Genomic DNA, 23588 nt, shown 5'->3' with positions numbered 1-23588 from the left:
TTGTGGTCAGTAAGATTTTTTTTTCTTTAAAAGAAATTAATACTTTAAGCAAGGACTTAAAGGTATTAAAGGAATATATCATATTACAGAATATTTTAATTTCAAATAAATGCTGTTCTTTTATACTTTCGTTTTATTTTTATTAAATAAATGCAGCTTCGGTGACCATAAGAGACCATAAGAAACAGAAAACTTAGAGATCTCCAATGTCACCTGACCCTCAAAATGCTGACATTTAAATTCAGATTAAGTTAATTCCAGATTTTATTAAAATTAAAATTTATTTCAGTGCAGTTCAAATGTGGTCACCCATGCTTTGAAACATTGACCAAAAAGTAATAAAATAAAAATAAATAAAATGAATATTAAATAAGTAAGTTATGTGTATTGGTTTTTGGATACCTAAAATAATTAGTATTGGTTAAAATAAAATAAAATACTATTAAAAATAAATTGTATTTTTTTATTTGCTGGTATTTGCTGGTATTTGTTTTAGATTCAGTTCAGGTCAGATTCAGATCAGTTCAGATTCAGTTCTTTTATGTTCATATTTAGTTCAGTTCAAAGGGGTTTCCATATTCATTTGTGTTTTGAAACACTGACATTGAGTTCAGATTAAGTTCTGTTCAGTTTGTAAGGATCTCTGTGGGCGTCTGAGCTTACACCGGCATTTAAATCCTTTTTCTTGTTCTGTTTGATGCTGACAGGCAGTCAGATGTCAGGGAGAATCAGTTGTAGGGATCTTCATCACTGTCGTACTCCACATGTCTGCCTGTCTGTCTTTCTCTTACGGATTTAATTCTGAATGTAAAAACAGAGCAGTAAACATCAACTCCTCCTGATTGAATCTGCCTGCTTCCGTCAGAATCTTTCTGCAGTATAAGGACCTGCTTCCCTCATGTTCCCTTTGTCCTGGTACCGCAGTGATGAGGATGATGATGATGGTGGTGGTGGTGGTCGTCTCCTGACCTCTCCACCTCTCTGACTCTCTGTCAGCAGGTGCTGCATTGGCAGCGTTGAGTTCAGAGATTTAGATGTTTGTGTGGGACTTCATAGGCTGGTGTTGACATTCCCAGTTGGGATGAAGTTCCTCAGGGATGTATTTTTTATGTCAGATTCAGACAGACACTGCTGTAGATCTTGATGAAGCACACGGGCTCTCAGAGCTGCTGTCTGACTGAAATATGACACAGCTGGTTCAAGACGCTCTGATCGAGACCAGTGTGATTGTGTTTGATACAACTGTCGATGTTATGAGAAGAGTAAAAGTACAAAGTCAAAGTAAGCAGATTCAATTAATATTATTAGAATTATTATTTTACAATTTTTTAAGTATTAATCATTCATGTAAATAAATAAATGTATATGTAATTGTATAATTATAAATAATTAAATAAAAATAAAATAATTGAAATCAAATATATAAAATAAATTCATATACTTTGTATTACATGTATACATTTAAAAAAATAAATATAATCAAAATATACATGCATATACTTTACATATTAAATTTTATATATAATTAAATTATTCCATAAATAATTAAAATAATGTAATTAACAGATAGCATATATATATATATATATATATAAAAATATAGACTTAATTTAGATATTTAAATATATATATATAATTATATAATTATAAAGAATTAAATGTTTAATTAAAATAAAGATACTGTATAAATGTATTATATACTTTTATACTGTTGTTTACTTTGAAATGTAGATAATATATAAAGATTAAAATATTTTACGAAAAATATTATATATAAATATATTTGGCTTACATACATTTAGATATTTAAAATAATTTTAATAGTAAAAATAAAAGTCTTCGCTGTTTAACGGTCCTCTTCCACTTCCTTCCATGGTCTCAATTAATTTTAGATTCAGTTGCAGTTCAGATTCATATCCAGTCTTAGTTCAGTTCAGATTCAAAACAGTTTTTGGTTATTTTATTGGCATGACTCTCTTTTCAATGCATTGAAAGAACAAAAGAACATTATAAAGAGGTCAACTATTAACAATTATGAATAATAAATATGCAATATCCCTTCTCTACAGGCAAGGATAAATCAGAGAAGAACTTTGCTCTGACATTTGTGAAGCTGATGAGGTACGACGGCACGACGCTGAGAGATGGAGAACACGATCTCATCGTCTATAAGGTGAAACCAACACAATTGCCAGTGATCTCAAAGCACACACACACACACACACACACACACACGCACACACAGATATGCGAGTTGTGTACTGATGCTGCTTGTCCTTGTTTGTCCCATTTAACCTATGACCCCACATCACAATGTAATCATTATGCAATTAAGCTTTGTTCGTGTATTCATTCTTTTCTTATCTGCATATGAAAGAGCTTCATTAATGCAGAACGTTGCCTGGTCAAGTCCTTTTTGAGCAATGCAAATTCATCTTCGTACAAATCATCGCTTTATAACTGATCTGATGTTGGTTTTACTGCTTGTGCAAAACTGGCTCTGAAAAAGTCAAATCAAATGTATTTAAAAATGCAACATTAAAGACGATTTTAATTTTAACAAGCATTAAGAATGTGTTCACTGATTGACAGCTGTCAGTCTCTGAATGCATCCTTCAGTCTCATGCAAACAGGTGTTGTTCTCACTATGTGTGTTTCTCTATTTGTAGGCCGAAGCCAAGAAACTGGAGGACTCCACCATGTACCTGAGCTTGGCCTCCACCAAACCAGAGATGGAGGAAAGAAATCCGTCGTCCGGGAAGAACACGCAGAATCTCGGCAGCTTCTCCATCAGCAAAGACTCGTTTCAGATCTCGACGCTTGTTTGCTCCACCAAACTCACGCAGAACGGTGAGACACGTCCACTTGCATCATTTCCCAATCCCATCATGTCCTCTCGTTCCTCTGTTCTTCTGTAAGTAAAAGTGGCCACAAAAAGAATAAATAGGGCTGACAAGTCAGTGTTTGCAACCAGTTTCCTGCAGTAATGTGACGTATTTCAGACTGAAACTAGATTTTTCACTTTATCCAAGAATTGATCACATTTTGAAAAGTAGTTTCTGTATGAAGTAGTTGAAAAGTAAGAGCTTGCTAATGTCAACCAATGTTATTTTAGTATCTTTGAGATGCTATTATAATTTGAATTAGGTTTTATTTTTATACATCCTGTTTTCATTTTAATTTGTTTTTCTCATTTTTATTAGTTTTAATAGTTTTAACGTCTGTGTAGTTTTAATTAATTTTAATAATTAAAAAATGTAATTCATCAAGTTAACATAAATGTTAAACTAGCTTCAATAAAATGTTTATTTTTCTATTTGATTAAAAAAAATCATTTAACATTTATTTTATTTCAAGTAACAATTTGAAATTTTTTAATGGTTTTAGTTTTAGCAAACTAGTAGTTTTAGGAGTTTTAGTTTTGGTAGTTTTACATTTTTATAAAGATTTTCAGTTGGAATAACAAGCATAAGGATTGTTCGACCAGGAACGTCTAGTATTTTTTATATATTTTTTTTAAATGGCTAGTATAGTTTTTATCGATTGTTATTTCAGTTTTGACAAATGGCAACTAGCTGAAATAACTAGCTGGAAGAAAATGTTACATTTTTTTATTTGATTTTATATCAGTTAACATTTATTTTATTTCAAGTTAATACATTTTATTTATTTATTTATATTTAAATGGTTTAAGTTTTAGTAAACAAGTATTTTTAAATTGTTTTCTTAACATTTTGATAAAGATTACAAAAAAATATATTTAAATTTGGAATAACAAACACCAGGATAGTATGACCAGGAATGTCTAGTAAGGCTTTTTTTTATTGTCTGTATAATTTTTATTAAATTGAATTTGTTATTTTTAGGATTTTTTTAATTACATTTGATTTAAGTTCAACTACTTAAAAATGAGAAATGTTGTGTTGGCAACTTGCTGAAAAAAAAGAAGTTTAAATTTAAAATTTTTCAGTTAACATTTCAAGTGACAAATTATTATCTTTAGTAAACTAGTAGTTCTTAGTAGTTTTAGTTTTGGTAAACAAAGTAAGCACATTTTGATAAAAATGACAAAAACAGTATTTTCATTTGGAATAACAAGCATCGGGATTGAACGATCAGAAATGTCTAGTAAGCAAGTAAATAGTCCGTTTTGATTGACGGCATCTGTATGTTTTGTGTGAGATGTTGTGTCCGGTTGGCAGCTGTGAGGAAGTGCAGATGCGGGAAGAACATTACAGTCGGATCACATACAGGATGCAGTGAAGTCCACCGAAGTCCTGACGCAATCTCTCCTTTACCCCCTCCTCTCCTCTTTAAGCATGTGTGTGTTGCTCTATGAATCTCACAGAAACTGCTTACCCATCAGCCTTTGGTCATGGTGTAGTGGCAGGCATGAGTATGTACGGTGGACGGCTTCATGACTGGAGAGTCCTGCGGTCGTAGATCTGAGGAGAGGGTTTCAAATACTGCGGGAACATAAAGTCAGATGTAGATCGCAGGGGGAATGTACAGTCATCCAAGCATAGGACAATGAAAATATATGATAACAAATAAAAGACAGAAATGAACCAGTGTTTCTTTTATCGATTAGTCCACAGCGCCATAGCAAACAAAATTGCATTGCATCTGAGTCGTGAGCCTGCAGACTAAATTGATTGCAAAGAAAATAATTCTGTGATGTTCATATGACAATGTGTATTTGTGAGCATCCTGATCGCCTGATACAACAACATTAGCATATGTTTGGGGGCGGGGCTACGTGTTTATCCAACCAATGACAGACAGAGGGAGTGTCAGGAAACTTGAAATCAGTTATTAGTTTTGCATAGCCTCCAACTCTCACACTGGCGAGTAAAATCTAAGAATTTATTAGCCAATGGCTAATGTTAGACATCATTTAGTCACCCAGAGTGAAGATGTAGTTGCCTACAGTATGCGAGTGATTTACTCTCATTGTAGAGGGTTGCTGTCTGTGTGAGTCAGTCAGGGTCACACGAGCAGAATGCAGAGCAGCTGAGCGTTAGTGATGCCGGTGTTGTGCCCAATTCTGACCCCCCGCCAGATAATTACCCTCCTAGTATTGGTAGGTTTAGGAGTCAGTGTGGGGGAGGAGTTAGGATTATGCAATCAGGAAGCAACTTCAACGAGGGGGGTAATAATTTGGCAGGGGGTTGAAATTGGACACACCACCGGAAATTAAGATGGAGATGCATGAAGTCACATCAGAGAGCGTGCTGGCCTTGCCACTGCAACGATGAAGACAAAATAGCCTTGGTTAGTAGTTAGCATTTGTGCTTTAGACCAGAGCAGGTCTGAAGACGAGACGGACCACTGGGTGAAAAATTAATAAGAGAACGTGCAGTGTTCATTACGAACGCTTTTTGATGTCCTGTGTACGACTGGAACAGTCCCCATTTTACAGCACCTTCAAAAGATCTCGTAAATAAACCAGATATCATTGAGATACTATTATAGTTTTTAGTAAAGTTAAAATTAAAGTTTTGATTATATTTGAGGTTTTGTTTTTAGATTTATATTGTTCAGTTGCTAATTTTCATTTTTACTTTAGTGAAAGGTTTAGGAATTTTGTTTGTGCCTTTTTTTTGTATGTCTGTGTAGTTTTTAATTTATTTCAGTTTTAGTGTTAGTGTTATATTTTAGGTTTATTATATTTAGTGTTATTTTAGTACAAAATAAACTAAATGAAAATGAGAAATTCTTTGGAAACTAGCTGGAATAAAATGTTTAATTAAAAAACTTATTTAAATAATAATAAAAAAAAACACTCAGGGATGCAAACTCATCATGGACGAAAAATTATGACAAAGATGAGCCTAAAATTTGATATTTAATTTGCCTTTTTAACATTTGAATAGTTAAAAAGTTGTACTTAATGTATACAATATATTTGCAGTTTGTGAAAATGAAAACATGACATATAGAAAATATAAAAAATATTTGTTTAACAAATGTTTATTTCTTATGTTCTCATCAGGGTTATTATAGTTAACTAAAATGAAAACTGTAAAAGGTTACTTGAAATAAACTGAAATAAATTATAAAACACTATAGATATATAAAAAAATAAAAAAATAAATAAAAATAAAAGTAATACAAATATCAAAAACACAACAAAATTACTAAAACTTTAGCTTAAAAAAATAAATAAAAATATTATCCTTTTTTTTTTAATCCATTGTTAATTACAAGTGAGATTTTAATGATATTTTATTCACTGAACTAGGAAATGTGCCCGGTTTTCATTTCAGAAATCTGGTCACATCCTCCTTTTCAAGGACGTGTCCCATTCCCAGACTCTCTTCTGTTCCTGTCTCTAATAAGTGTTGAGAAATAAGTGCGATATCATTAAACTCAGCTTGTGCTTCAGAGACACTTTGAGACACTCCAACCTGGAGCTCGCAAACACTTCATTGCCGTCAGAATGCCAAGATGTTTTCTGCTCTAATTTCAAGTGGCGTCAAGCATCGTTAGGCCTCGCTCCGTGCGGTGTGCGTGTGCGATCTGAGCGGTTGAAAGTCCATCTTTATCCCCGCCGGACAACAGCTTAATTCCCCTCACATCACATGTTATGAGGCCGGCCGTGCTTGTGAATTGATTATAGAGGTGACCTGCGTGACTATTAGCATGTGGTTTTACGTGAACCCTGAGCCACGGGCAATTCAGACGCTGCTTTAATGAAGACCTTTGTCAAAAATCAGCATTTGGCAGGTAGCAGCTGCAGTAATGAGGTCGCTGAGGATTCCTCAGATTGAGGCATTAGCATATAAACACAGGTTTTTATTGTGTACGCCGTTTTTTTCCGCTGCGAGACCTTGTCCATCAATGCCAGTGTGTTTTCTGTCGTGAAAGTAAAATAGAGGCTCTTTATCGCACACAAACATTAGCATATTGAGCTGTGGATCCCCGCTGTTCCTCTACACCAACTATTTCTGGTTTCTGTGTCAGAAACGCAGGTAGAAATCGATGCGACATGCAGGAGCGCTGTTTATGACTCAGGTTTTGTTTAGATATTTAATTTTTGCATCCTGTTTTGTGAAGCACATTTCCCGGATGATCAAGCGCCTCTCGACCAATAGGACCAAGGGATGAGCCGTTTTTAATAAAGAATGACAGCGCCGTTCTCCTCACTCGTTGCCTGACAGCTCTTTCTGTCTCTCTGACGTGGTTTTTATTAAACCCACAGGCTGGGCTTGTAAGTGTCGGGATCTTTAACTCTGAATCGTCTCTCCCACACAGCCACACTTCCTGCTGATGTGATATGATGAAGTGAAATCACAGCCTTCGCTCTTCTTCTGATCACATCCTCTGCCTTAGTTATGTATTATGCAGCTCTCTGGAATACTTGATTTTGATTGGTCAGTCATGGCATTTTATTTTTGTTTCATTAATGTTTAACCACATAATTGATCAGGCAACAGTAAGTGTCAGGGTCCTGATCACGTGTTGGGGTATATTTTGCGAGTACTACTGGTTGACTGGACATTTTGTCTTGGCCAAATAACATTAAGTTAGTTCAGTGCATGGTTTCTTTTTGATTCGTTTAAATAATTTCAAAAATGTTAGTAGATTTGCATAAAGGTTATGTAATTCTATTGATTGTTCAAATCTAAAATTATTTACAGCACAATCTACAAATAATGTTAAATATTCGTCACCCTTGGTAAATATGATCAAAGAAGGCTGTGAAAATTAATCTGCATTGTTAATCCTTTTGATCTTTTAGGTCAAAAAAGCCTTTCATTGGATAGTAAGAATTTAAAATGGGGGGGAAATATCATTATGACATAAATGTTTTCTCTAATACACATTGGTCACAATTAATGGCACCCTTTTATTCGATTCTTTTTGAAACCTCCATTTGCCAGTTTAACAGCTCTAAATTGTCTCCTATCTAAAATTATTTACAGCACAATCTACAAATAATGTTAAATATAAATATTGTGTGTGTATACATAATACATCTAAATTATAAACTTATAAAAAGCTATTATTGTTCATATTATTATTATTATTATTATATATTATTTATATATTTATATATTTATATGTAACATTATAATTATGATTATAATTCAGAGACAATTCCTTCATCCAGAATCTCTCCAGACCCTTCAGATTCCCAGCTCCATGATGGTGCTTCTCCTCTTCAGTTCACCACACTCATTTTCTGTAGGGTTCAGACACGAATGTTTCATGTCCAGGATGGAGAGGTGAATGTGCTAATGCGGTTTTTCTCTGCTCTCCTGTAGTTGATCTCCTGGGGCTGCTGAAGTGGAGGTCCAACACCAGTTTGCTCCAGCAGAACCTCTGTCACCTGATGAAAGTGGAAGGAGGCGAGGTGGTCAAGGTACGTGTGAATCTTCTGACGGACAGAAACACAAACTTGCAGCTTTCATTCAGACCTCCGTTTGGATTCATGCAGACATTCATGCTGCTAATGTAAACGTTTGAAGTTGGTGTGGAGACTTGCGCTTTGATTTATGATACGAAATTGTGAATGAACTCTCTGATGCACTTCAAAAGCTTTTTGCTTATTAGGTTTTTTGGAAGGCAACAGCAAAACATGCTGAGATATTTTTAGAAATTGCATTTCTGTAAGTGCTCCAGTACGGTGTATGGTTAGGCCTGTGAAATTATAGAAATGTTCAAAATAAGCTTTTATTATATCTAACTCAAAATAAGCGTTGCAATTTAAACATTCAGAAAATGATTAAATTGTGTTCTCCAGGCTTAAAATAAAATAAAATAAAATGAAATAATAACAAAATTTTTTGGAAGGCAACAGCAAAACATGCTGAGATATTTTTAGAAATTGCATTTCTGTAAGTGCTCCAGTACGGTGTATGGTTAGGCCTGTGAAATTATAGAAATGTTCAAAATAAGCTTTTATTATATCTAACTCAAAATAAGCGTTGCAATTTAAACATTCAGAAAATGATTAAATTGTGTTCTCCAGCCTTAAAATAAAATAAAATAAAATGAAATAATAACAAAAAAAAAAAAAATAATAAAAGTTGTGTGATTTGAACAAATAACTCATACGGACTTTTTTTCATTAATTGGTCAGAAAGTGTCGAGAATCAGTCTCAGTTATCACTTTAAATGATCTCTCTCACTAAATTAGTTAACTCAAGTAATTACTTTCATCATATCTAACTTAAAATAAGCTTGCTAAGGTTTGAAATCGAAATGTTCAGGAAATGTTTCAATTGTTTTCCAGGCCTGGAAGTCAGATTATTGAAAATAAAATTAATTGGAGTAACCAATGAACTGGTTGTATATATAACCAAGTTACTGGTTGTTCATGTAATTAAAAGTACACATTCAGAATCGAGTGATTTTTGTTCTAGTAAATACTGTAATCAGTAAGTTGAATTGGAACCGCAGTCATTGAATGTCTAGTGAGTTCTGTCTGTTGTTGAGCGTTATATTCACATGGCTAATATAATGCAGCATACGATTTAAAAGCCCCTCTGAGATAAGGCCGAGCTCTGTTGATTTCGTTACTTTTCCTTCATGGATCATGTGTTTGAATGCCAGTTTACTCCTGAAAGCGGTGTGTCTCATGCAGTGATTTCTCTGGCCGTGTTTGAAGGCAAACACACTCGAGCTGTCATCACCAAGAGAGAAAGATGGAGGCAGAGACATGTGTGCTGTAAATGTCCCCTCACCTATCTAACAGATCCTGCAGCCTTTCTGTCATGTCTCTGCCACATAAATTTAAAACAGCCAAGCAGAACCATATGGCAGGTGTTTCAGATAGCTGCTGAAGACCTTCACCGCTTTACTTTCTTGATGTATGTAGCAAAACTCTTGCAAACGTTTCAAGTTGACTTGGTAAAACTTAGTACAATACAGTTGGGTTGGTTAACATTAGTTTACTTGTAACTTTTATAAATATACTATTGTACATTAATTAATTAATCAATTAATTATCTTTATTTAATTATTTCCATCCATCCATCCATCCAATTTTTATAAAAGAAAATGTAAAATAAAAAGGAAATAAAATGAAATATAAAATCCAATTTTTATATGAAACATAAAATAAAAGTTCCATTTTAAAATATTTCCAAATTATTTACAATAATTAATTGGAGGAGCCCCGATACAAAATTTATGAGATTTAAATCAACCCAGTCACTGGTTGTTCAGATTATTAGATTGAATTTGTTGTAATAAATACTGTAATCAGTATGTGGAATCGGAACCGTGATCTTTTTACAGTATGTGTAAGTAGTTGTTTTAATTTGGGACAAGGCACAACCACAGATATATTGCAAAATTTCCTCTTACACAAAAACTATTGAAATCTGAGGTGTGTTTAAACATGAAATTTGTCTTTGGGTGGCCTGAAGGAAGCTGTTAATTCAAACAGAATACACACTCACAGGACTACCTACAATTACAGTATGTATATTTCTCTCACGCACACACACACACACACATACACACACACACACACATGGTCACATGGCAGTGCGTCTTTTGGCCAGACCGCACTGTGAATAATTTGGCGCTCACCACCCAGAGCGACAGACACACAGACTTCCCTTAATGTTTCCTGCAGGTGTCCCACTCAACATGATTATGTACTTTCCTCACTCTGTGTACTAAAACACCTTCCTACCACTGCCAAGTTTGGAATTGAATTTCTGCGGACGGCGCAGACGTGCTGCATAAAAGCTGTGAATGTCGTAATAATGCTGCAGAATGGCTTGTGATAGGGGTCTCTTCAGGAATCCGCTCCAGATCACTCACTTCACTATAAACACACTGGAGAAAACATCTGCGGAATGATTCAAGGGCACCGCAACTTTTAAAAGAAGCTTTTACTCCCGGTTTATTTGTTATCTGGCATTTGGAGGATGAAACCTTCTATCAGAACATCTGAGGAGGAACTTGACATGACTTTGGGACAAAATTATTTAATAATACTATAGAAATAATACTTAAAATAATATATAAAATAAATAAGGCTTATAAAATACATATATAATTAAAATATGTTGAATGAATGAAAAAGAAATAAAGTCTGTATATTGTTTTTTAATTATTTTTTTATACTGTATACTAATTTATTTATTTAATTAAGATAAATAAATATTTGTAATTTGTAAATATGTATTTATGAAACATTTGTTATAATTAGTGATAGCATTTGTTATGCAATACAAATTATACGACTTCTTTTCACCACTGAATCATTTACTTTTATTTTAGCTGATTTGTCTGAATTGAATGCGAGAAGGAAAGCCATGAAATAATATAGAAATAATCGACAACATCTTTATATTCCAATGTCCTCAACGTTCATGCCAGAATGAACATAACATAAAGTTCACATTGTACAGTGTGACTCACGAACAAATGATTCTTATGATTCAAATGAATCAAGACTCAAAACAAGACTCAAACTCTCGAACTCGTGAGTTGTTGGTGTGAATCAGTTAAAGCAGTTCTAGAAAATAATAAAATGTTGTCATAAAGCAGTATTGCTTTTTAGTATATTTAAATATTCATTAGATTCTTAAAGAATCATTAACGGAATCAAGAAGAATCATCAACCATAAGTTCAGAACCTGAATCGCTAAATTCTAAATTGGCATTAGTTCACATTTCCATTGCCTGCAGCTCAGTGAACAAATATCCTAATAAATATTAACTTTGCACGACCGAAGCAAACTTACTCTTCTCAGGAAGAATCATCTCCACCATGAATCATCTCTGTCCTTTCATTAGAATAATGTTCTCTCTACCTCCATCTTTTGCACTTTTTTTATTTTTGATTGCTTTCTGAGTTATGCGTGTACACCTGATGTGTGCGAGGCACCTTTAACACTCAGACTGAAGACAGATTGATGACTGTTATAGACTTAGACTTTCGTATCTGTTGCGACCTGTTCTGTCCTGATTATACGGGGCAGCTTGAATGCCGTTAGTGTGAGCGTTTATTTATTTCCCCTCAAGGGCACATTCTTCCTCTCCTCGCAGTGACTATAACCAAAGGCCATGCAGCAGATGTGCCAAACACAAACACCTGCACTCGTCCTCAGGTGGAGCATTACAGCTTTTAAATGAGTTTTCACACTGAATTTGTAAGTGAAGAAATGGAGCAAATGTGTGAACAATCTTATTTATAAACCTCAAAGTGTGTGAGTGAGTGGGTTTATAGTGCAATGTGCTTTAAAAAAGATCCTTGGCAACACTTTCCAGAAACATGAGTCATGCATTTGTTTTCATAATGCAATATAATACACTTTGATCTTAGTTATATACAGTATGTTCTTCTCAGGGAAAATTGATAATATTTGTCATTTCGTGGTTACACATGTATTAGTGATGTTTTTTAGTGTATATATAAATAAAATGAACATCTATTTCTTTGTTCCAAATGTTTATTTGTTTGTTTTTGTTCATTGGTTTTATTTAGTTAAGTGTGTATTTATTTGTTTATTTATTTGTTCAATTTTTTATTTATTAATTTTATTTATTAAAGCTTTTAATTTTTTTATTTAATTGTTTGTCTTTATGTGTTTATTTATTTTACATTTGTTATCTTGTGTCTTTGTCACCTTATTATTTTCAGTCTCATTTTAAATGAGAATGATTAGTTTAATATTCTTGCCACTTGAAGGGACCATAATCTATTTATAATCCATTTATAAAAAAAATGCACACACACACACACACACACACACACACACACACACACATTCCTGAGAACATGCCATTTTTGCATGCTGTATGACATTGAGAACCAATATAGGTATTACATAGATAAAAGGGAGATACATTCAGTGAAATCAAAGTGAGCCGAGTGAATGAAAGTGCTGCTCTTGTGTCTGAATTGTGGCACATATAGGCTGTAATTCTCTTCCTGCTGTGATGTTCTTGGTGGATTGTCATTGAGCATCAACCGAATGACAGCAGACATTAGAGTGGACAGCAGGTGCTTTAGATTGACAGTCCATGAAGCTGACAGCATATCTGTTTGCACATTTACGCTTTTCAGTAAATGATTCAAAGCAAAGCACAGAGCTTTTAAAATCATCCCGTTACACTGACCATCAGACTATGCTGTGTGTGTGTGTATGTGTTTCTCTTTCATCTTGTAATCTGTGTGTGTATGTGTGTGTTTAGTTTCTGCAGGACACTTTGGATGCCCTCTTCAACATTATGATGGAGAACTCGGACAGTGAGACCTTTGATACTCTTGTGTTTGATTCTCTGGTAAGATTCTCATGGCCTGTGCTTCAATAAATCTGCACAAATTAAAAAAATGTGTATATATAGGCTGTTGTATAATTGCTAATATTAATAGCCATGTTTCTTTCCAGTTTTGCCTACATTTATTTAATTTTAAAATATTATGATTAATTTAGGCAGCTGTAAATGTACATATTTTAACAGCTTAGTCTGAGTCTGATGTGTGTCATGTTCAATTAATGTTTTCATGTATTTAAAAAAAAAAGTTATCAGCACTTCTGTTAAACATTAATTGGATTCCGTTTTAAACAAGAACTGTATTTGTTTCTTGTTTAATATTTAATAATAATGGTTTAATACAAATGTTATTTTGCCTCAGTATTTAATATTTTATTTTTAAATAATAGGATTATTTTAGGCAGAGATATACAGTATTTGCGTAATCTAAACAGCTCAGTATGAGTATTGTGTGTTTTGTGCTGAATATCAGTACTTCTACTCAATAATAATTACAAGTAGAAATAATATTTTTCAAAAAATATTAAAAAGTAAAGTTTTAATATGCATGTTTAATTTTTTTATAAATGTCTCTTCTGGTTCTGAAAGGTCTTCATAATCGGACTGATCGCAGACAGGAAGTTCCATCATTTCAATCCTGTTCTGGAGACTTACATCCGCAAGCACTTCAGCGCCACCCTCGCCTACACGTGAGTGGCAAATTCTGCGTGTCTGTGTTAGTATGTGCCTTGTTTTGATTTGTAACACCTTGTGTGTGGATATGTTTTCAGAAAGCTGACAAAAGTCCTGAAGAACTACGTGGATAATGCGGAGAAGCTGACGGAGCAGCTGCTGAAAGCTCTGAAGGCTTTGGAGTACATCTTCAAGTTCATCGTGAGATCCCGCGTTCTCTTCAACCAGTATGTTCTTCCTTCACATTCAGATCTCTCATGTTTTGTTTTATTCATCTCACATCTGAGCTTTAAGCACATCATGCCTAAATCCGTGGAGTTGTGCTTGTAGTCTGAACCAGGGAAGGTTAGGTTAGGTTGACTTGCTTTGGCAGTAGGAACTTTGGGGGCTAGAAGCACCATTATCCATTGATGGCCATTAAGAAATATAAAAATGAAAATGTTGTGATTTATATTGGTGCTAGCAAAAAAAAAAAAAAAGTCTAAATAGAACTGGGATTGGGATATGGATTAGTGTGAATATTAAGTAATAAAAAAAACTAAAAAAATAATAGGTTTTTGTGATTAGTAATAATTTGTTGTTGTTGTTTGTTATTTTTAAATTATTTTTTATTTTACAGTGAAATATTACAATAATTATATTTTTTTGTTTAGTATTTTAGTACTTAATTAGTTATTTAGAAATTGTTTAGTCATTATTTTATTTATTATTATTATTATTATTATTATTATTTACATTTACATTTACTTTACATTTACATTTATGCATTCACTTACAAAAGAGGAACACAGCAATTTGTCAAAGAGCCAACAATATTCGTATTATAGCCAACAATATTAGTAACTTTATATCCATATTGATATATGATCTAAACTTTTTGGCCAAATTGTGCAGCCCAGCAAACAAGCAATTTTTTTCAAATTGCGCAGCTTTAATATTTGTATTGTGCTGTAGGTGATGAGTGGCAAAAAGCAAACAGATAATAACGGATAATAAATGTTGGCGTATCCATCATATACTCCAAAACGTATTTATTTTCCTCCTTCGTAATATGTGTTTCCCAGCCAGTAAGCTGCAGTTAAGGCTAAGAGATGTGACAGGTTGATTTAATGGGCAGATCTGAAATGCCACACCTTCATCAAACCGAAGTACCCTTGTTTCCTGACGGATGGAGGATGTGTTTGAGGCGGACAGGAAGTGGAATGGGCAGCGGTGCTGATTTAGGGAGACAGAGGACACGTTGAGTAATGACTCAGCCTAAATTAAGTTCAGCACTGGTGATTAGCTTGTTGTCTGCAGGTGAAGTATATGATGTTGTCTCTCAGGCTCAGTCCTTTAACTACCTGAACGCTCAGAGCGCCTGACACCGCAGAGCGCTGTGAGAGACACTAATGAGCAGAGTCTGATCTGATTGACTTCACTGCTCGCTCACAGAATCGACCTGCTGCCGGTGTTCACCAACTCATGCCCGACCTGACCGCACACGTCTCAGAGTCAGAGATCAGCAAGACAGGGATGCAGACTGCAATGGAAATGATGAGAAATATGGCCAAAAATAACAATTATCGTAAGTTTGAATAGCTATCAGTGTCAGACAGGAAAACTGTTGATACGCGGTTTCATCAAATGTTCATCAATTTCAAAGTTTACTGAAGCCCTGCTCAGGATCTTTCTATTGCATTATTCTCATTCAAATGATTCTGATGACTTTTAAACCAACATCCAAAAAAATTAAAAAGAATCATTCATATGTGTATGTGTATGTGTATCAGAATCAGAATTAGCTTTATTCGCCAGGTGTGCAAACACACGAGGAATTTGTTGTGGTTTTTTAATGTGTATGTGTATGTGTGTATGTATACATGTATGTCATACTACCATGATGAATTATTTTGCTCTTTTTTTTTATTTTGTGGTGAAATATGACCAAGAGTAACTTATGCAAAATACAATTTTTCTTATTTATTAAATATTTCTTGACAGTTTGTTTATTTTTATTTAATTATTTTTGCAAAATATAATTTCTTATTTTTCTGTTTGATTTTGTGGTTAAATAAGACCTCAACATTTCTTATAATTTATTTATTAATTTATTTTGATTGATTGATTGGTTGATTGACTGATTTTTGGTAAATATAATTTCTTATTTTTCGTTTGATTTTGGGGTTACATATGACCTTGGCATATTTAACCCCAACTGTTTTTAAACTGATTAAAAATAATACAATTCTACCATATCTCCCCTTTACTGTAGTAATTAATGGGTATAAAGCACTGGTCAGCTGGAGCGTGAAGAATATTTCGGTATTTTTGACGGGCCATTAGCTAAGCGTGTGTTTGTGTGTTGATGGAGGGCCGGTCTAATGTTGACACTCAGGATGAGGTCGAGAATGTCTGACCCTCACCGTAAGCAGAGCACAGAAAATCAGCTGGCGCTAATCTCATCAGCAAAGGCCGCCGGTGAGCGTTTAATGAAAGTGTGAGTGCAGGAATCCTCCCGATGTTTGTGTGGCTCTTTGGAGCGACGCCGAGACGGCCTGTCAGCTCTCTGCCCTTCAAACTAGATTACGAAGCAATTCATCAATCTGATCAGCCTGTAATCAGGAGCTAGTTTACAGGTGCCAGTGAACAGGTGGGAGTGTGTGTGTATGTGGTGTTTGAGATATTGTTTTTGATGTGGATTTATATGGCTCCAGCTAGTTTGATGTCATGGATCTGCTGCCTCTCTGATGATTTAGATGAAATGATTCTCGCCGCTCGAGCCCCTGATCATCTGCTGTTTGTGTGTTTTCATTCAGGCTCTACGAGAACAAAGGCGAGAGTGATTTCATGGAGTCCCTGAGGAATCTCTTTGCCTCGTTTAATGGCATGATGAACAGCAGTGCTGAAGGGACCGGCGGGGTGAAGGTGAGAACGCTCTAGGAACCGGTTTCTGATGAGCTGGATGTTTAATAGGGCATTAAGTTTAGAAAAACTAAAACTTTTACTCATCTGCTCCTGGTGTGACTTCATTTCACACATGCAACACAAAAGGAGATGTTTCTCAAAATGTTCATGCTGCTCTTTTACATAAAACAAAGGTCGACAAAGGACATCCGTATGATATATTCAAGTCGTATGATGCTTTATGAGAGGAAAAATCTGATTTAATTGCTATGAAAGCCCCTCTCAGAATGCATTTGCACACCCATATGTTCATAATTGTTGCTTCTTAATCAGTTATGAGATATGACAAGCAATGAAATTTGGCATAATTTGTCAAACATGACATAGTTTTGCAAAGCTCAAAACTGCCCACTTAGACAGCAAGAGAAACTCTACTTAAGAGAAATCATACTATAGTTTTAGTTTTTATGTGCCATTTAGGGCCATAAAATGTGTAACCTTTCTATGTCTCTAAGAATAGTTAATACTGATTAAATAATACTGACTTTCATTGAAATGAATAAAGAGTCAGAACACAACTAATGGAATATACAGTTGCTGTCATTAATAATTTGTTTAATGTTAATCTATAGTCTGTTGACTTACTCTTGCGTCTTAAAATTCAGGATCTTTCATAGATTTAATGCTACTAACCTGGCTAATTTTGGCAAATTTAGTGACTAGGTCTTCAATATTACTCATTTATCTGACATATGTCTTTATGCAGTATATTTGAATATGTAATATGAATGAGATTTGAGAGCAAACAATTTTGGTTTGTTTCTCACATCAAGGACACTTTTTTAAAAATACACTACCATTTAAAAATTTTGGATCAGTGAGATTGGTTGATTGCTTGAAGAAATTAATGCTTTTATTCATCAGGGACGCTTAAAATTGGTCAAAAGTGACATAACATTTATAATGTTACAAAAGATTATATTTCAAATAAATGCTGTTCTGTTCATCAATTCTAATATAAATGTATCATGGTTTCTGCAAAAATATGAAGCAGCACAACTGTTTTCAACATTGATAATAATCAGAAATGTTTCTTCTGAAGGATCATGTGACACTGAAGACTGGAGTAATGATGTTGAAAATTCAGCTTTGCATGACAGGAATAAATTATGTTTTAAAATATATTAAAATAGAAAACAGTTATTTTAAATTATAATAATATTTCACAATTTTACTATTTCTACTGTATTTTTGAGCAGATAAATGCAGCCTTGATGAGCATAAGAGACATCTTTGAAAAACATTATAAAATTAAACCGAAACCAAATTTTTGAAGGACAGTGTACACTTTCATTGCGTAGAATAGAGAAAATGATGACAGCAAAATGTGTATCTGGAGGCTCTGTATCTCAGGACGTTTCTTCTGTAGGACATGAATATGTATGTTTCTGTCTTTCATGTGTTGAAGTGTGTGTTTGTGTGTCTCTTTCGTCACCTGAGCTCCTCTTCTGTCCACCGTGGCTCTGGCTTCGCCCTCTTTTTAGCTTCTCCTCAAGGTACTCTATCTGTCCTCCTCTCCTTCCATCTGTTTCTCTGCTCCTCCTCCATTAGTGCAGTTATTTATTTATTTTTTGTCACTGACCTTTCCTGTCACTCCTTTTTTGCATTAACACACCTCTGTTCCATCACACACATGCTCAGCGGCATCAGGCCTTGTGGACGGGTCGTGAGCCGGCCTGGAGCGATGCAGGTCTGCCGCTGGCTCAGATCTTAGTGGTTTTGTCAGAAAATTAAAAATTGATTTTAAGATGCACTGTCAAGGGAAGGAATGCGCTTTTCTCTCCACTGGCCTTGTTGCAACAGGAAAGCTAGAGACGACGTGAGTGAAACGGCACGTCAGCTTGAAGTACATTGTGTTCACATGCCCTCACACTTACTATTTAAACAGTATGACAGTTTCAGCTTGTGCTGGGCTGTTTTTACTGCACATGTCGGGTTTGTTTTTCTCTTTTCTGCTTTGTTGTGTTGTTTTAGGGGGAAATGAAGCTAAAGTGTGTCATTTGTTCAGCACTAATGTTAACAAACTAAATTGAAAATGACAGCTGTTTTCAGACAGCATTTGGTTGAAACGAAGAAGCATATTTAAATTTAACAACATTGGATCCACCATTGATGTGACATTAGCACTGGCCTGTTTCTATCTATCTATCTATCTATCTATCTATCTATCTACACATACATACATGCATACATACATACATACATATATGGGTCTTGGTATTAGTATCATCATCCATCTTATCAGTTCTTAGCCATAACTTTTTGTTTCCTTGCGTTGCTTGTGCGGTCCTTTGAAAATGTGTAATTGTGATCCAAACGCTCCAGCATCCTAAAATGTGGGCAGCCGGTGTGATGTATTCCAGCAAAGTGGCAAACTTTCTGTGAAGTCACTGCTGTAAAACTCTCGGCCTGACTGGTGTGTTACAATTTCAAAACACATCAGATCAAAAGCAAGTTACGGCCTCAGATATTCCCTTTTTTAGTAAACACTTGAACTCCAACACCTCATTTCCCAGCGAACTCTCAGGTTAAATCAGACGCTATGTGGGCTGCTGGGAAGAGAATATTTATCAAATGGGAAACTTCATAACCCATCCATCACTGCCTGTGTTGACTCTTGGTTCACACCGCTTTCAGATGCTTTCTTTTTTCTTTTAAATGATTTCAAAGTACGTCAGAATTCGACACCAGGATGAGGATCAAAAGCCGCAAGGAGCCGCTTTAAATCCAGATCTGTAAACTCTCAGGACTCGCACATCTTCAGGTGTGACTAGAATAAAATCAGACATTTATCAGCTGAATAGCAGTAAACCTGTTTTACAAAGAAGCTGTGAGTTGAGTTTTTACTTAAACAAGGTTTTAAAGCTTCCCGACGTTTTGCTGTTGTTGATCCTGGAACAAGATTCCTGTCAAACTCTATCAAAGACAATAGAAACTACCCATAAAAACCAGAAGGTTGTTGAAGCCCCAACCCTAAAATTTGATTGAATATTGTTCTTGGAAAATCAGGTGAGGTCACCAAGATCAACATCCTTGTAAGTACTGGAAGAGCCAAACAGATTTATACCAACTGGAGAAACCGATCGGTAGACATTCCCATTCTGCATCAAATTCTGCTGAGATCTGCTTGTATAGTGATCGATGTGTTTTAGATTGACAGGTGTCAACACTGACCTGTCACTCTCACAGATTCTGGACATTTGACTAGTTTCATAGAGGAAATGTATTTATTTATTTAACATTCTGAAACTTTATTATTTTTTTTTAATTAATTTATTTTTACAGACATTTTTTTTTCAGTATGAAACTATTTTTTTTTTTAAACCGGCTGTATTTCACATTCTGAAACTTGTTTGTTTGTATTTATGTATTATTAATTGTTTGTTTGGTTTTATTTATTTATTATTTAGACATTGTATTTAACATTCTTAAACTTTAGATGTTTGTTTTCATTTATTCATTTTTTTGACATTTTATTTTACATACTGAAAATGTATTATTTTTTTTACAGACTATGTATTTCACTTTCAGATGAACTTTAGTTGGACATTTATTTATTTATATTTCAGGCAATTAACAATTTCTGTTGTTTGTTGTGCTCTATTTATTTATTTATTTATTTATTTATTTATATCATTGCATTGCATTATGATAAGTGTTAGTTGCTTGTTTGGACCATTTGTTGGTTGAGAGTAAGTTAGAGCTCAGATTTCTAGATGAGCGTTTGTCAGTTTGTCAAACACGCGTGTTCATGGCTCATTGATCATCTGTGCTCTCTTTATTGATCGGGGTGTTGGAGAGTATTTTAGTATTTGTGTTTTATGACCATCTTGAGGTTCATCTTTCGCTCCTCAGGCCATTCAGCACAGCTGGATTAGCTCCGAGCGCAGAGGGACTGATGAGAAATATCAGCAGCCAGTGTCTCCGATGATCATCAGATGAGGCTCTTGACACCTTCATGTCGTTTCTTAAACAATGTGAAGTCACTCCGATTCCTCATTGTTCATCCTTACAGAGTTTGGACAGCACAATTCAGCAGAAATTAACACAATCCTCTAAAATGCTTTTTTATGCTGGCTAACTCTGATTTTCCCCCTCTTTTTCCATTTATGTAACATGTTTTAAAGGATTTTTAGAGCATTGATCATGCTAATATATATTTTTTGTGAATTCTAGGGTGCTGCACTGAAATACGTCCCGACTATCGTCAATGATCTGAAACTGGTCTTTGATCCAAAGGAGCTCAGGTGAGTTTATCTTTATCTTTATCTTTATCTTTTTTGAATAAAGACCTTTATTAACTGTTGTTGTTAGTAGCCTGTTTTAATACTGCATGTTTGCACACAGGCAAAAGTAAATAATGAGTTTAAAGAAAAGTGAGTGTTTTGCAGTGTTGTGTATTTGAAGAATGAGCAACAAATTGAAAACCTTTTTATTTTATTTTGTTTATTTTAATTTTGGTTTCATTTCATTATTTTATTTGAATTGTATTTTATTTTTATTTTTATAATCATATGAGTGAATGTCTATGAGTTTTAAACACAAAATTTCACTTCTGAAATAAATACATTTAAATAAATTAATAAACACAAACAATCAAATGATATTGTTGTCCATTTTGCCTCAACCTTTTAAGTTGAAATGTGGGTGTCTCCCGGCTATTAATTGTATTTAGTTTTTACTTTATATTGTATTGTATTTTTTATTTTTATTTTTGTATTTTTTATAAACATATCAGAATGTCTTTATGATATTAAAACAAAAAAATTATTTCTGAAATAAATAAATTAGGCACTAATGAGAGATATATATATATATATATTTCAATTTTTTTTAGTTGAAAGGTTTAATGTCATCTGGCTAGTAACTGTATCGGCTTAGAATTACCCTTATTTTACTTTTAGTTTTTTACTTATACAATATCGCTCTGCTCAATATTGCCGCTCATCCTGTCTCTCTCTCCTCATGTCTCCCTGCCTGTCCCATCTCACTCTCCTTGTCTCTCTCTCTGTCCTCATCCTGTCTGTTGTCTGTTTTCCACATGCTGTGTCTCTCACAAACAAAAACCAATATTGTTATCCTCACCCTGTCTCTCTTTCCCCATGTCTCTCTCTCTCGTCTGTCTCTCCTCATGCCTTTCATCTCCTCCCGTGTCTCTCCTCTTGTGTCTGTCTCCATCTAAGTGACTGAGAGGCTGCTAATGAAATCAGGTCTGAGTAGTGGAGTTCTTCAGTCTGATGCTCCTCACACACGTTTCAAACACTGGATCCGATCATCATTAACATCTTTCTTCCTGATGGACTTTTTTTCGTGTGTCATTACCGTTACCGTGTCGCTTTGCCGCTCGAGTCTTTCTCATACGGTTTAGATTCAACACACAATCAGCGCAAAGTGATGCGGCGGTCGGTCACTCGCCCATCCCGTCTGTTGGTCTGGATAATGCGTTCCTCCCTGAGTGGCATTATAATGGAGTTAGGCGGCTCTTGTGATGGCTACATTTACTGCACACACACACACGGTGAGAGATGATGGCATGAATCCTGCTGCTTCTCAGAAGTTTAGCTGACGACGGCCTTTCCTCACCAAACCAATTTTCCTAGACGTGACATTTGTAACAGCGGGATTCTTGTTAGATTCCCTGAATAATTTGTGTTCTTGTTGTGTTGGCTGCAGATGTTGCTGTATAAGTGATGTTTCACACTGAGAGCTGTTGAATGCTTGTGTGCATGCATATAAACTAGTTACAGCCAAGAACAGCTAGTGGTCAGCTGATATGGGTTGGTCAGTAGCTGATGGTGTATTTAACAGCTGGTTGAGAGAATAAACCTGGCCTCTTTCCCTTTTCCCATTTTCCTTTTGTCTCGCCTTTCATTTTCTGTTTCTTTCACTTTTTCTTTTCATTTGCTTTTCTTTTACATTTCCCTTTGCTTTCCACCTCCTTTCCTCCTTCACCTTTCTCTTTCCGTTTGCTTTCCTTCCTGTTTACATTCCTATGATTACAGTAATGGGTAAAAGGCACTGTTAGACATGGCAAGCATCACATAATCTCTTTTTATTTTATTTTATTATTATTTTTTTTTCACAGTTTAATATGCAGAGACAAAAGTAAGGAAGTCTGGTGTATCTGTTGATTCTCCCAAAAAGTAAAACCACAGATTCTGACTTTTGTTTGCCTGACCAATGATGGAAGAGCCAGTTCAGGTGCTTCAGGAAATGTGTTTTGCACTTTTGACTATCGTTGAGGACAGAAAAAAATGACTGGAGGCCTGGTTAGCACACACTGAGTTATCATTGTGCTGTTTGCTCAGAGTTCATTGTGACAGAAGTGTGTTTGCCCAGCAGAGAGGTCGCGGGTTCCACACACACACACACACACAGACCAAACAAACGCTGAATGAGGCCATCTCTGAATTCTGTCATTGTCTGCCAGACCGCTCTCATCCCGCTTTCTTCAAGTGCCAGTTCTTTCCACAAAAAGAGCCGCTGCTCTCCTGTTGTGCCCTGGGCTCGAGTGTGTGTGTGTTGAGATGAGGACAGAGAGGTGTAGCACTTAGCATGTTTTAGAAATGAGCTGTCACTTCTACAGCAAGTAGAGATGAGAAGAGAGGCATGCGCAAACACTCTCACACACACACCTGTTAGTGTTAACTAAGTTCTAGTTGTGCAGTTAAAAGCAGTGCTGACCCTCTCTCTCTCTCTCTCTCTCTCTCTCTCTCTCTCTC

At 35.0% G+C, this 23588-nt stretch overlaps 1 protein-coding gene across 1 annotated transcript in view; it reads left to right on the top strand.

Moving 5' to 3' along the window:
- The window catches only part of LOC107666886 (dedicator of cytokinesis protein 1-like), a 262036-nt gene that overhangs the window by 78637 nt on the left and 159811 nt on the right, over positions 1-23588 (top strand). Inside the window, exons 15-23 of the mRNA XM_016458403.1 lie at positions 2070-2173; positions 2670-2850; positions 8271-8368; positions 13165-13254; positions 13837-13937; positions 14019-14147; positions 16719-16827; positions 21043-21113; positions 22540-22547. Coding sequence (XP_016313889.1) covers positions 2070-2173; positions 2670-2850; positions 8271-8368; positions 13165-13254; positions 13837-13937; positions 14019-14147; positions 16719-16827; positions 21043-21113; positions 22540-22547 — 891 coding nt within the window. The remainder of the gene's footprint in view (positions 1-2069; positions 2174-2669; positions 2851-8270; positions 8369-13164; positions 13255-13836; positions 13938-14018; positions 14148-16718; positions 16828-21042; positions 21114-22539; positions 22548-23588) is intronic.

Source organism: Sinocyclocheilus anshuiensis, unplaced genomic scaffold (assembly GCF_001515605.1).
Source record: "Sinocyclocheilus anshuiensis isolate Anshui unplaced genomic scaffold, SAMN03320099.WGS_v1.1 scaffold1500, whole genome shotgun sequence".
NCBI classification, from domain to species: domain Eukaryota; kingdom Metazoa; phylum Chordata; class Actinopteri; order Cypriniformes; family Cyprinidae; genus Sinocyclocheilus; species Sinocyclocheilus anshuiensis.
The sequence above is the reverse complement of the archived record's forward strand: the minus strand, read 5'-3'. Positions and strand labels throughout refer to the sequence as shown.